The sequence below is a fragment of the Eptesicus fuscus genome, chromosome 6 (genome assembly GCF_027574615.1).
Source record: "Eptesicus fuscus isolate TK198812 chromosome 6, DD_ASM_mEF_20220401, whole genome shotgun sequence".
Lineage (NCBI taxonomy): Eukaryota > Metazoa > Chordata > Mammalia > Chiroptera > Vespertilionidae > Eptesicus > Eptesicus fuscus.
Genome location: NC_072478.1, coordinates 100663393 through 100677714, shown reverse-complemented (window position 1 = coordinate 100677714; position 14322 = coordinate 100663393). Strand labels below are relative to the sequence as shown.

At 56.2% G+C, this 14322-nt stretch overlaps 1 protein-coding gene across 1 annotated transcript in view; it reads left to right on the top strand.

Annotated features, from left to right (window-relative positions):
* Positions 1-13766, top strand: part of SLIT3 (slit guidance ligand 3) — a 526414-nt gene extending 512648 nt beyond the window's left edge. The window contains exons 28-36 of the mRNA XM_008147633.3: positions 1963-2102; positions 3336-3429; positions 3701-3838; positions 4216-4456; positions 5630-5760; positions 8506-8660; positions 9820-10105; positions 11189-11397; positions 13220-13766. Of these exons, the coding sequence (XP_008145855.2) occupies positions 1963-2102; positions 3336-3429; positions 3701-3838; positions 4216-4456; positions 5630-5760; positions 8506-8660; positions 9820-10105; positions 11189-11397; positions 13220-13455 (1630 nt within the window). The 3' untranslated portion in view covers positions 13456-13766. The remainder of the gene's footprint in view (positions 1-1962; positions 2103-3335; positions 3430-3700; positions 3839-4215; positions 4457-5629; positions 5761-8505; positions 8661-9819; positions 10106-11188; positions 11398-13219) is intronic.
* Positions 13767-14322: the final 556 nt, after the last annotated feature.

Genomic DNA, 14322 nt, shown 5'->3' with positions numbered 1-14322 from the left:
CCTTATCGGATGTATCATTGGTGAATATGTTCTCCCATTCATTGGGTTATCTTTAATTTTGTTGGTTTACTTTGCTGTGCAAAAACTCTGTAGTCCCATTTGTTTTCCTTTAGTTTCTCTTGCCCAATAGTTCATTATTGGTGTATAAAAATGCAACTGATTTCTAGATATTTATTTTGTATCCTGCCACTTTACTGAATTCATTTATCATTCTGGTAGTTTTGGGGGGTAATCTATATACATAGGTTCTACATGGCATGATATTATATATATAGAAAACCCTATACATGATATTGTATATAGAGACACTGTATACAACTCTATCAAATATTGACAATTTTACTTCCTCCTTTCCAATTGGGGTACATTTTATTTCTTCTTCTTGTCTGATTGCTGTGGCTAGGGCTTCCAGTTCTGTGTTGAATAAAAGTGGTGAACGCAGACATCCCTGTCTTGTGCCCCGATCTTAAGAAATGCCTGTAGTTTTTGCCCATTGAGTATGACGTTGGCTGTGAGTTTGGTATATATGGCTTTTATTATGTTGATGTATGTTCCTCTATTCCGACTTTGCTGAGGGTTTTTATCATAAATAAATGATGGCTTTTATTGAATGCTTTTTCTGCATCTATTGATATGATCATGAGTTTTTTAACCTTCCATTTGTTTATGTGGTATGTCATGTTTATTGTTTTATGGGTATCATACCAACCTTGCATCCCCGGAATAAATTCCACTTGATCATGGTGCATGATCTTTTTAATGTATTGCTGGATTTGGTTTGCTAATATTTTTGTTGAGGATTTTAGCATCTATGTTCACCAGGGATATTGGCCTATAATTTTCTTTCTTTGTCGTGTCTTTATCTGGTTTTGGATAATGCTGGCCTCATAAAATGAGCTTAGGAGTCTTTGCTCCTCTTGAATTTTTTTGGAATAGTTTGAGAAGGAGAGGTGTTAGTTCTTATTTGAATGTTTGGTAAAATTCACCTGAAAAGCCATCCTGTCCGAGGCTTTTGTTTGTTGGGAGTTTTTTATTGCTGCTTCAGTTTCCCTAGTTGTAATCTGTCTATTCAGATTCTCTGATACTTCCTGAATTCGTTTTGGAAGGCTGTATGTTTCTAGGAATTTACCCATTTCTTCCAGATTTTCCAATTTGTTACTCATAATCTTACAATCTTTCTTACAATATTTTCTTACAATCTTTTGTATTTCTCTTGTATTAAAGGTTTGTCAATCTTGTTTATCTTTTCAAAGAACCAGCTCTTTGTTTCATTGATCTTCTGTATTTTTTTTACTCTATTTCATTTATTTTTGCTCTGATCTTTATTACTTACTTACTTCTACTCGCTGTGGGCTTTGTTTGTTGTTCTTTTCAAGGTCCTTTAAGTGTAAAGTTAGATTGTTTATTTGAGCTTTTTCTTGTAATGCTATGAATTTCCCTCTTAGGATTGCTTTCACTGTGTCCCACAGATTTTGGTTTGTTGTGTTCTCATTTTCATTTGTTTCAAGGTATCTTTTGATTTCTTCCTTGATCTCATTGTTAACCCAGTAACTGTTTAGTAACATGTTATTTAGCATCCATGTCTTTGAGTGTTTTTCAGTTTTCTTCTTGTGATTGATTTCAAGTTTCATAGCATTATGGTCAGAGAAGATTCTTGATATGATTTCAATCTTCTTAAATTTGTTGAGACTTGTTTTGTGTCCTAATGTGTGGTCTGTCCTAGAAAACGTTCCATGTGCACTTGAAAAGAATGTATATCCTGCTGCTCTGGGGTGAAGTGCTCTGAAGATATCAATTAAGTCCATTAGATCTAGTGTGTCATTTAAGGCCACTGTTTCCTTGTTGATTTTCTGCCTTGAAACTCCATCTAGAGAGAAACCTGACTAATTATACCCCCCTCCGGTCTTCTCTGCCACCCAACCCACCCTCCTCCCCTCCTCCCTACCCCATCCATCCCCAAAGTTGCTCCTGCCCTCTGGGCTTTGAGGGGCAGCGATGTGAGATCAACCCGGATGATTGTGAGGACAATGACTGCGAGAACAACGCCACCTGTGTGGATGGGATCAACAACTACGTGTGTGTGTGCCCGCCTAACTACACAGGTAAGGCCCCTGCCGCCTGAGTGGGGATTGGTGCATGGGGCGGGGGGCATCGTGCACTAAGCACACCATTTTCTTAGCTTTTTCCAGGGACCCCTCTTCCTTCCCCCCATAGACAGAGGCTTGAACCCCTAAAACCCCACGAGGGGCTTCCCAAAGGCCCCGTCTTTCTGTTTGTCCTTCCATCCCCACAAACTACTAGCTCCTGCCCACTCTGGAACAGGTTCCCAGGGCCCTCCCAGCTGTCTGTTCATTCGGTTGGTGGCCACCCCTCCCTTGGGAACTGGAGAGCAGCGGTGTTGGAGGCTAGCAGAGGCCCGTGCATTGTGGATGCTGTGTTCAGGTCTAGTCAGCCTTCTCTGGGAATCTACACTTTCCAGACACTCTAGGAGCCGGGGACACAAAAGTGAGCAAGACAGAGCTTCTTCTCACAAGAATTCATTCATCATGGAGAGAAAGAGAGAGAGAGAGAGAGAGAGAAATAGGACATAAACTGACACCTGAGTCAGATGGGTCATGGGGCCACAGAGAAGGAGCCTCACCAAGTGGGGACTAAGCGGGGCTCCCACCAGAGGCTGTTCCGCGGGATAATTACTGGTACTCTCCCCACCACAACCCCAGTAACACCCCCATTTCCTATATTAACAGCCCTAGTGAGGACAGTTACACGTACATTAGTGGTGAAGCCATCCTGGGCATTTATGGCCCGTTAGGCACTTCGTGGCGCTGTGAACTTCAAAGAGATGTATGGAGAGACCAGGCCTTCAGATGCCTGTCATGGCTGCTCCTCTGAGAGCATCGAGGGGCTGACTTGTCTGTAGCAGGTGGGCTGTGCTCTAAGCCACATCCGTGCCTCGAGGAAGCTGCTGGGCCTCCCTGGAGCTCACCGTCGCCCCGCTCCCATCTCTGGGTCGTCCTTGCCTGCTTGTTTGCGGACCTAGGCCATGGGGGAGGACAGGACCCCTCACTGTTGTGTCCCCGGCACCTGGCACGGTGCCTGCCCTAGAGGAGGTGCTCAGTAAACAGTGTGGAAGGAAAAAATGAATAAATAAGCGTAGCCCAAGGTGAGGGTGAAACAGCCGAATGGTGGTGCTGTGACTGCCCGGGAGAGATCTGGAATCTTCCCGTTGTCACCGGGGAAACCAAAGCAGGCCCAGGAGAAAGGACCCTCCGAGAGAGCAAATGCAGGTCCTGAAGCCCACGCCCCCTGAGGCCTGCGTGCTCTCCCACCCACAGGTGAGCTGTGCGACGAGGTGATTGACCACTGCGTGCCGGGGCTGAACCTCTGCCAGCACGAGGCCAAGTGCATCTCGCTGGACAAAGGATTCAGGTCAGGCGGACTCCTGGGTCTGCAGCAGAGGCTCGCTCTCCCCTCTCACCATATCGCCCTTCCCGGAGCTAGTGTAGGAGAGACCAGCTGGGGAAGCGAAGTTCACGGGGGAGGAGGGGCGGGAGACGGTCCCCTGCCCTGTGCACAGCCTCACGGCACTCTGCCTCCGTGGCTCCACGATGCCCCTGTGCGCTGGGTCGGGAGGGGGAGTGCGCCCCGACTGTCAGCAGCCGCATTGGCAGCTGGAACAGCCTCGCTCTCTGGGTCCCAGGTGCGAGTGTCTCCCTGGCTACAGCGGGAAGCTCTGCGAGGTGGACGACGATGACTGCGCGGCCCACAGGTGCCGCCACGGGGCCCAGTGCGTGGACGCGGTCAACGGCTACACGTGCATCTGCCCCCAGGGCTTCAGGTATGGCGGAGCCCTGGCGCGGAGCCCGCCTGGGCCAGGTGTCGGGCAGGGGCCTGGGGACAGGTGGAGGGCCACGCCCGGCCCTGGGTCTCGGCGGCACCTGTATCCCCACACCGACCTCAGCCTCCGAGGCCCAGGGCAGACGCTGTCAGCCCCGTGTGCAGAGGGGAGAAGAGCCGCCCGGCCAGCCATGGGGGGGTGGACCTGAGGCCCAGCCCATGTCAAACTCGGGCATGGTCCCATCTCATGGGGGCCTGGCACCTAGAGAAGGAAAAAGACCCGCCAGTTAGTGTCGGGCAGAGACCAGGCCCCGTTCCCATCGCGCACCCCTCTCTGCTCGGGCTCTGGCCGAAACACCCGTCTCCCCCCTCCCCCAGCGGGCTCCTCTGCGAGCACCCCCCGCCCATGGTCCTGCTGCAGACCAGCCCCTGCGACCAGTACGAGTGCCAGAACGGGGCGCAGTGCATCGTGGTGCAGCAGGAGCCCACCTGCCGCTGCCCCCCGGGCTTCGCCGGCCCGCGCTGCGAGAAGCTCATCACCGTCAACTTCGTGGGCAAGGACTCCTACGTGGAACTGGCCTCCGCCAAGGTCCGGCCCCAGGCCAACATCTCCCTGCAGGTGCGCCCCCACCCACCCACCCACCCCCCCCCCACCCCGCACGCCCAGCTCTGCTTGCTCCGAGCACAGCAGGGAGGCCCCAGGCCATGCAGCCCTGCCCCCCGCGGCAGCATCAAGGCCGCACTCCGCTTTGGGGTCCGGGCCAGCTCCCACGCTCCGGGCAGCCCCACTTCCAGCCTCATTCACTCCTTCCTCTGGGAAATACTCATGCAGCTGCTCCACGCCAGGCACTGCGCTGGGCAATGGGAGGTCAATAGTGGACAAGACGGGCAAGCCCGTTGTCCCAGCAGGATGACAAGGGAAGGGACAGTGACAGCCCTGGTGTTGTGGAAGCACATGGCAGGGCGGGGGTCCCGGCCGCTGGGAAGAATCCGAGAGGGCTCCCCGGAGGCAGTGGTTACGAAGCTGAGATCGGAAGGAGGACTAGGAGTTTGCCTGGAGAGGGGCAGTAGGGTGAGGGGGCGACAGGGCAGGATGAAGAGGGGTGCAGTCTAGTACCTGGACACCCAGATGTCCTATCAGGCCACCTGCTGCACACCCCAGTCCTCCAGGCTGTGTGTGTCCGGGCGGTAGGAGCTAACTGCAGACAGTCAGAGAGTCCCACCTTCAGCGGGCCTGATAGAGGGGTGCCCTCTGGAGCCAATGGTTGTCAGCCTTGGCAACACGTTAGAATCGCCCAGAGTTTCTCAAATGGTCCTTGCTTGGGCCCCACCCCCCAGACTCGTGTGTAGTGGTTTGGGGTGAAGCGCAGACACTGATGTTTTAAAAACTCCCCAGGTGACTCTTAGCACAGTGCCTGGTCCATAATAAACTGAACCAGTAGTGATTGGTAGCATTTAGTGTCTAACTATTCTCACACTTCATGCAGAGGCCGAGGCCGATGGGCAGGCCCTGGGTGCGACCATGTACCAGTGGGAGCGCTAGACCAGAGGGCACGGCTCCTGACGGCCGGGAGGGTGGGTGGGTGTGAACATAACGTGATGGGGGCCCCATAGGTGTGTGGAACTGAATCAGCGTTTGCTGGGGTGTGAGCACAGGCCTTCCTCTGGGGATTCACGGTCCAGAGGGGGAGGAACGGGGACGTGAATGCCGGGGGTCGCTCAGAAGATGCCCCCTAGAAGCCGAATCCGGGAGGTAGGCCCCGGGGGAGCCTAACCGCATCCCTCTCCCCAGGTGGCCACGGATAAGGACAACGGCATCCTCCTCTACAAGGGAGACAACGACCCCCTGGCGCTGGAGCTGTACCAGGGCCACGTGCGGCTGGTCTACGACAGCCTGAGCTCCCCGCCGACCACGGTGTACAGGTAGGACCCGCACCCTCCACCGCACACCTTCCCGCCTGCGTCCGCCCTGGGAGGCGATGCCAGGGAGACTCCGCTGCCTCTTCTCGCTGCCCCGCCCCCCAACACAGACGCACCTTTCCTCCCAGGAGAGGAGGGGCTGGGGAGGAAGGGTGCTGGAGGAAGACGCAGGAGAGGAAGGCCCGGGAGATGGCACCTCATTTCCATAAGATAAATGGCCAGCAAGGACTGCAGGAGCCCGCGCTCCAACGGGGACAAGGCTGCTTAATGAGATGCCCTTTTCAAAATGTCACCCTAATCTTTTATTAGTTTAAGAAAGAAAACGGGGAGATTAGCTTGCAACTCAGGGGGCGGGCGCTCCAGAGCTCCAGGGACAGGCCTGCTCCCAAAGTGACCTTCAGACGGCTCTGAAGGACAATCGTCCCTAAGCATCAGTCCTTCCCGGTCACCCTGGTTTTTACGTGATCGGTGTGTCGGCTGTGCTGTTGCTGAACACGCGGCTTTACATCAGCTTGGAGTCTGCTCGCTTTTTAAATGTGGCTTCGTCTTCAGTCGTATCTGTGAGGTCGCAGGCGTGCTAGTTCCGTGTGTTCCAGTCCGTGGCCTCCTTCGTGCAGGGGCCTGCCCCTGCTCACCTGCCAGCTGCAGTCGCCGGAAGGGAGGGGCCCCTGAGGTTCTATTCCAGGCCTGGGGGCCAACGCACAGAAAAGCCCACCTGAGCCCCACCCTGGCCCAGAACGGGGACAAGTCCGGCCCCAGACTTGCCAGAGGGGCTTCAGGCATTATTTCCTACCCAGAAGGCCAAGGGGCCAAGGTGACAGACGTGGGGAACGTGGGCTGGTGTGCAATAGGGAGTGGTGGGGACTGTGGTGGCCTCGAGGGTACCAGCCTCGTCCAAAGAGACCGTTGACCTCGGCTCCAGCAGATGCTGCCGTGTGGGGATGCAGATTCTCAGGAGAAGCTGGAAATCCAGGGTTTCTGTGTGAAGCCTGTGTTTACATGCTGCCATTTTAAAGCCGCGGGTGAGAGCGCTATCTGGCCTGCCGCACATGCTGCCCGGGTCATAATGACCACAGCCCCATCCTTTGCCAAGGTCTTCGTCTCATTGGATCCGCACCACAAGCCCAGGTGGGCAGCATCACTCCTGTTTCAGGGATGAGAAACCCGGGGCTCGGATGAAGTCCTTGGCCCAGAGGCACACAAGTCAGTCAGTGGGAGAGCTGGGATTCAAACCCAGATCAGGCTCCCACCCAGGCCTGCCCTCCCCGGTGCTGGGGCACAGAGGGTGAGGCAGAGACAGACAGACAGACAGACACACACACACAAACAGTCCACCCTGGTCCAGCACGTGGGTGGGGGAGGGAGTGTGCAGTGCAGGCTGCTCACTAAAATCCCAGCACTTCCTTCCTGTGACACTGTCGCCACCTAGTGGTCACAACAGCATCCAGGTGAGCGAGCCCAGCACCTAAAATGACTATTCGACCCCCAGTGGCATAGGGTCCTGTGGCTGGGGGCTTGGGTTTAAGTCCGGCCTCTACCACTCCCACTTTAAGACATTGGCAGGGTCACCTAAGCCTCTTATTTCTAGAATGGAGAAAGCATGGTACTTCCCATGTGGGGAATGTAGGTCAAGTGCTTAGCATTGAGTAGCATGCGCGGCCCCTGTTAAGGGCTCAACACATGCCCAGCGTTGTTGTTAAAAGCAAAGGCGAAATGGACAGGCCGCTCTGCTCAGCGCCTGTCCTCATGTGTGATCCAGCGGGCCACCCGGCCGGCTCTGGCCCCTCCTGTGGCCTCCACCTCTGGCCCAGCGGATTAGGGGGAAGACTCAGAGCCCTCCCTCCCCCAAACCCCTGAGCATCTCTCCAGGGGGCTGACTGTGGGTGGGGCTCCAACCAGAGTGCAGTCCTTTCTTTCCGAGTTCACAGCAGGTGGGTCATCGATGGGGTTTTCCCCGCTCTTTCTCTGCCTTTGCAGCAGAGCCACGCTTCCTTCCGCTGATGGTTTACTTCCAAGGCCACGGCCCTAAACAATAAAGCAGAAATGGAGGCAGATGAGAAGGACTGAGGTGGGACAGAGACGAGCTAGTGCCACTTGACCTCTGAGGTCACTGTTACTCATGTGTACTAGAAAAAGATAAACATCATACCACAACTTTGTGTGCAGTGTTCCTCGGAACAATGCCAGCCTTGCATCCTCACTGATACTTGGGGAGAAACGGAGCCAGTGAAGGAGCATGTGTTACATACATCCTGGTCCCCACGGTGTGCAGCAGGGCAACAAGGGAGGCGTCTGAGGGTGGAGCTGGCTCGGCTCTGCAGAAAAGAATGCAGATAGTAGGCTGGGTCTTGTACTGGAAGGAAAAAATGTCGTAAGAGGCTTTATAGGGACCAATGACAAATTAGAAACAGGCTGGTTAGACATAGGGATGGCACCCATCCCTGTCCTTAGCCGCACAGGAATGTAACTCATCTTAAATAGTTCAGAAAAACTGTGTGTGTGTGTGTGTGTCTGTGTGTGTGTGTGTGTGTGTTCTCATGTGTGGAGATGGAGAGAGAGAAAAATGATAAAGCAAATGGGACTATTTTGTAACATATAAATTTGAAGTTATTTGCAAGTAAAATGTAAGTTTAAATTTATTTGCAAATAAAAAGTAAAATGAAGTGCAAGTAATGGCAGTCAAGTTCGGAGGCCAGAGCCCGCTGTGGAAGGCGCGTGGCCAACTGTCTCTCCTCCTCTCCTGCCCAGCGTGGAGACGGTGAATGACGGGCAGTTTCACAGCGTGGAGCTGGTGATGCTGAACCAGACCCTGAACCTGGTGGTGGACAAAGGAGCCCCCAAGAGCCTGGGAAAGCTCCAGAAGCAGCCAGCAGTGGGCATCAACAGCCCCCTCTACCTTGGAGGTAAAGCCCCCTTCCCTACCACCCCCACCACTTCCACCTCTCACCTGCCCTCTGTGCTCGGGCACCTGCACTCGGGCCCTCGGGCTGGGGTTCCCCTGTGCTCATGTAGGCACCCACTGCAAAGCCAATCAGGGCAGGCTTCCTAGAGGAAGTGACAACCAAGCTGATCCCTAAAGGGTGAATAGTTAGCCAGGGCATGGGGAGGAGAAGAGGAGAGGAGAGAGCGCAGGGCTCCTTCTGAGAACCACAAGTTGTTCAGGAGTTGGGGGGCGGGGGAGATGGAGTCAGCGTCCAGGCCCTGCGATCCCTGGGTTTCAGGTCACATTCCCTGTGCTCTGCCACCTCGTGGGACACAGCAAGGCTCAGCTGATGTACATGGAAGAACCTGTTTGAGTTTAAGGAGAAGTGGACACGGACACACACACACACACACACACACACACACACACACACACACACCCGCCCCACCCCGCCTGGCAGACCCTGGCCTGAAACGCAGCCCTGGGCTGGTAGTTCTGAAAGGATGGTGTGCAAAACAGCCACCAGAACTGCTTGTTCAGCACAGAGGGCCCCCAGGGAGCCCCGCTGTGGAGGCTGGAGTGGCCCAGCAATCAGCTCTGTTAGCAGCCAGTCCAGGGAGCGCCCCGGGGCCCAGAGCGTCTCTCCCAATGATGATCCCAAAGTTCCACGGATCCAGGCTGCACCCCAGGCCCCCATCTTCTCTCCCCAGCTCCAGCTCCCACTCCCCAGCGGTGTTTCCTGGGGGGCCTGTCACACTGCAGAGGCTGATGGGGACAGCGGGGGAGGTGGGCAGCCACCCTGCCTGGGCGTGGGCCTTCTCCATCGGACCGTGGCCACGTGGCTGTGGCTGGCCACATTTTGTTTCTCTAGAGGAGCCTGAAAGTGGACTTTCGTGGGATATTTCCTATATGTAAATAATGGCAACGTTTCCAGTTTCTGAGTCACAGTGCGGGACAATGGGCACATGTCCTCGCGTGGACAGGATCCCGGGTGTTGGCCCCTTCCCTCCACTGGCACAGCAGAGGCCAGGGCTGTGAATGCTTAGGGACATGGAACGAGCGCGCTCTCGCTCTAAGGGGAGGGCTGGCGGGGGTGGGGGGGAGGGTCTCAGGCCGCTGTCCTGGCACCGCTCCCACAGGCATCCCGACCTCCACGGGCCTCTCCGCGCTGCGCCAGGGGGCGGACCGGCCTCTGGGTGGCTTCCACGGCTGCATCCACGAGGTGCGCATCAACAACGAGCTGCAGGACTTCAAGGCGCTCCCGCCGCAGTCCCTGGGCGTCTCGCCCGGCTGCAAGTCCTGCACGGTGTGCCGGCACGGCCTGTGCCGCGCGGTGGAGAAGGACAGCGTGGTCTGCGAGTGCCACCCCGGCTGGACCGGCCCGCTGTGCGACCAGGAGGCCCCGGACCCCTGCCTGGGCCACAGGTCAGTGCCCCCGCCCCCTCCCCGCCTGAGAAGTGGCCCTGAGGGCAGCTGGAGGGACTGTGGTTAAACTGTAGGCAGGACCTGCATTGGTGTGACTGCTGAGGAGTCCAGAGCTTACACCTGCCCAGGAGGCCCGCTCCGAGGCATCAGGTGCCGGGCGGCAGCACGCACCTACCTGCCTCCCTGCGAATCAGACAGGCGCCCCTTTGGGCAGATGGGCACTCTCTCCGCTGGGCCAGTGGGAGGAGGGACTTTCAGCCCAGACTCAGCTGCCCCCTCAGCCGGTGCCCATGCAAGACCCAGTGTGCATACCCACAGCCGAATCACATTCACGGCTTCATCGCTCGCATTCATCCCACAGGATTCACTGAGGGCCTACTGTGTGCCCCGCTCTAGCGTTAAACTGAGAGCCCCAGAATCTCAGTGCTAGGAAATCTGAATCAGCCAAAAATAAGACCAGAGCCAAGACCAGTGGTTGGGTTGGCTGACCAGCTGGGAAGTGGTGGCGTAAATTGGCCACGAGGGCCGGTGGCTCTGCGTAGCTCTGCGGTGTGTGGCTCTGAGTCGTCTGCAGAGAACCCCGGCTCTCACCGTCACCCCAGCAGAGACAGCACTGCCCGTGATTAGAACATAGACTGGGCACCCGTTCCTGCCCCTGTGCCACGTGGAGAAGGCGACCCACCGCACAGGAGCCGCAGGAGGGACTACAAACCCAGCGCGATGCTGGCTGGCTGCGCCTGGTGGTGCTCGCGGCAATAGCACTGTGAGCAGTTAGGGTTGTAGGGCAGGTGACATGCCTAGAGAATGCGGCGACGCTCCCCAGCAGTGACTGCGCTGGGCTCCGTGAGTTCTGAGCTGGCCACGTGGTGGCTGCAGCCGGCGTGGACACTGGACAATGCCCCTTGGACACCGCAGAGTGTCTAAGGAATGACTGATGCTCGGTCACTGGGTCGGCCGGAGGTGGAGCGTGGGATGGAGACGGTCCCACAGAGCTGGGCCTGGGTCTGAGCCCGGAGGTGGAGGAAGACACCTCCCGCGGCACCCACGCTCCGGTTCCCCTCTCACCCTCTCGTCTGCCCACAGCTGCCGCCATGGGAAATGTGTGAGGACCGGGCCCTCCTACGTATGCAAGTGTGCCGAGGGCTACGGAGGGGCCTTGTGTGACCACAAAAACGACTCCGCCAGCGCCTGCGCAGCCTTCAAATGCCACCACGGGCAGTGCCACGTCTCAGACCGAGGGGAGCCCTACTGCCTGTGCCAGCCTGGCTTCGGAGGGGAGCACTGCGAACAAGGTAGGCCTGCTGTGTGCCTCCGTGAGGCTGCATGACCCAGCCTCTCTCCCTCTTCTCTCCCATCTTCCTGACCCCCCTAACCTACACCCTCTCCTGCTTCTCTTCCCCTTTCAGCCTGCCCCCCAGCCTATACCCTCTCCCCTCTCCATATTTCTTCAATCCCTCCTTCCTCTCCCTATCTATCCTCCCCTCTCCCCGCTATCATCTCTCCCTTTTCCCTACCTTGTCCGCTCTTCCCGCCTCTCTCTTTCCATTCTCCTCTCCCATCTGTCTTCCACTCTCCTTTCTCACCTCTTTCTGCTCCCCTTATTTCTACTCTTCTTGCCTCTTCCCTCTTTCATATCCTTTCTCTTCCTTCTCCCATCTCCATCCTCTGCTATACCTTTCCCTTCTATACTCTCCCTTCTCCCCCGCCCCGATTTCCCTCTCCTCACTCACTCCTTTCCCCTCCTTCCATTCCCTTCTTTCTCCCTTCTCCCCCCTGCTTTTTACCCTCCCTTCTCTCCCTTTAACCTCTCTCCTCTCCTCCCATTTCTCTTCTGTCCATCTCCTTTCCACTCTTCCTTCCTTCTGACCCCTTGAAATGCCTGCTTTCAAAACTACTCCCTAACTTAGTCACACGACGTGTAGACGTCTAACCAGCCCCACTGACCTACCTGGGAGGGTATAGAAATGCAGTCTCAGGCCCCCACCAGAGACCTTTTAGGTCAGAACCTGTAGAGAAAGAGAATTCCCCCTCCCTCCACCACACTCCAACAGTAGAGGACTCACATTTTATACCCAGCTGAAATACCACTAAAATGTATTAGTATATTTTGGAATAACTTCATATTAAACAGAAAAATTGCCAGAACAATACAGACAGCACTCAGTTCCCTTCAACTCAACTGCCCGTCGCTGCTGCCTTGCACGTTCCACACCCTCGTCCTCCTTAGTCTCTTTCTGGGCCTTTTGACAATCTCGTCACTTACAAAACTGTATCCAGCTTAACATTCTCCCCATTAGTCCCCAGAAGCTGGGCAGAGCGCGAGGCCCTTTCTGGACTCCTACCAGCCTGGGCAGTGGCAGGGAGGACAGGGCACCAGGAAGCCGAGGCTGTGTGGCGGAGCGGCCGGCTGTGTCCGTTGCTGGCCTCGGGCCTCGCTGCAGGGGCGCTCCCAGTGCAGGGAGGACAGGAGGGGTGGAGAGGAGAGGCAGGTCAGGGTCCAGAGGGTGCCTGCAGGCTTAGAGCCCCCTCTCCCGCCCACGGCAGCCCCTGTGCTGTGTGCTCCTGTCAGCCCTCTCAGGTACCACTGAGAGGGCGAGGGCGGGACACCGAGAGCCGCCCCATCTAAACCCTGGGCTCCAGCCACCACGACAATACAGAGATGTGGGCCCAGTTGGCCAGGCCTCCTGCTTTCCAAAGCAGCCAGAAACCCCAATGCTAGGTGGAGGCCCCTGGGTTTTGTCTCTAACATTGGCATTTCATCTGACTTTAAGTACATGGTGCAATCAGTTTGCCTGGACATGGGGTTAGCCCTCATTCTATCTGTTTGACACGTAAAATTTGGTCTCAAGTTCCTTGAAGGGAGGGACGCAGGTGGGTGGGTAGATGAATGGATCCGAGGATGGGTGGGCGGGTAGGTGGAGGGCAGTTTCACGGAAATAACGATGCGCAGGGGTGAGTATGTGGGCGATGGCTGCAGGGGGGAAGAGCAGGGTGGGCAGATGAGTGAATGAACAAAGACCACAGAGTTTCAGAACGCTGCCCGGGAACGGGCCCTGGTTCCTGCCAGCCCTCTGCCCCATCAGTGCCCTGACCTTACCCCGCTGCCCTCTGCAGAAAACCCGTGCCTGGGGGAGGTCGTCCGAGAGGTGATCCACCGCCAGAAGGGTTACGCGTCATGTGCCACAGCCTCCAAGGTGCCCGTGGTGGAGTGCCGCGGGGGCTGCGGGCCCCAGTGCTGCCTGCCCACCCGCAGCAAGCGGCGGAAATACGTCTTCCAGTGCACGGACGGCTCCTCCTTCGTGGAGGAGGTGGAGAGACACTTAGAGTGCGGCTGCCGGCCCTGCGCCTAGGCCTCCGTCCCCCCGGCGGCCCGGCGGCCCCGGCACAGCCACGGGGGACCTGGAGAGGAAAGAAGAAGAGAATATTAAGTATATTGTAAAATAAACAAAAAATAGAACTTATTTTTATTATGGAAAGTGACTATTTTCATCTTTTATTATATAAATATATCCCACCGTCCGCGTATCTGTACCATATAGTGAGCTATTGTTACTGCGTTGTCTTGTGTTGTGGATTTGTCGTGTTTTTATGAACAGCTGTTAAAAGTTTTAAGAGAAAAGACTAATAAAATGTTTTAAGGCGGAAGGATAAGAACAAAGAAGTGGAAGCCTGTGTGAGGAGGAAGGAAGTTTCTATGTGGGTGAAACACCAGGGTTCAGCAGAAACCCAGGCTGTGAGCGCAGGAGTGGGGAGGGGGGAGGAGGCATGCCTGCTCCTTCTCTACAGCATTCGGTCCTGGCTGTTGAGGGCCCGGATGCCCAGTTCTTCCAGGCAAAGCCCTGGGGGAACCGGCCTCCTCTGTGACCCCCCCACCCCCCCCCCCTGCAGACCCCGCTTCTCCTGCCTGAGTGGCCCTGGATTCTATTGCAAAACTATCTGAACTCGGGCTAATGTGAGCCTGTTTTGCCAAAATTTAAAACAGCTGCTCTTTCCTTTCCCTTCCCTCCCCAGGAACTAAGTCCCGCGGGTGCGGGTGAGGGGAGGGAAGACGGCCAGGCTGTGCCCGGCCACCCGCCTCTCCTCCCTCCAGCTGGGGCTGTGACCCCAGGAGGGCGGGAAGCCAGGGCCAGAGCCAAGCCTGCCCACAGCCCTGGGAGGAGCTCATGCTGGGAAGTTCTCGGAGGCTCTTGCCATGGGCAGCAGGCCTTAACCGGGCC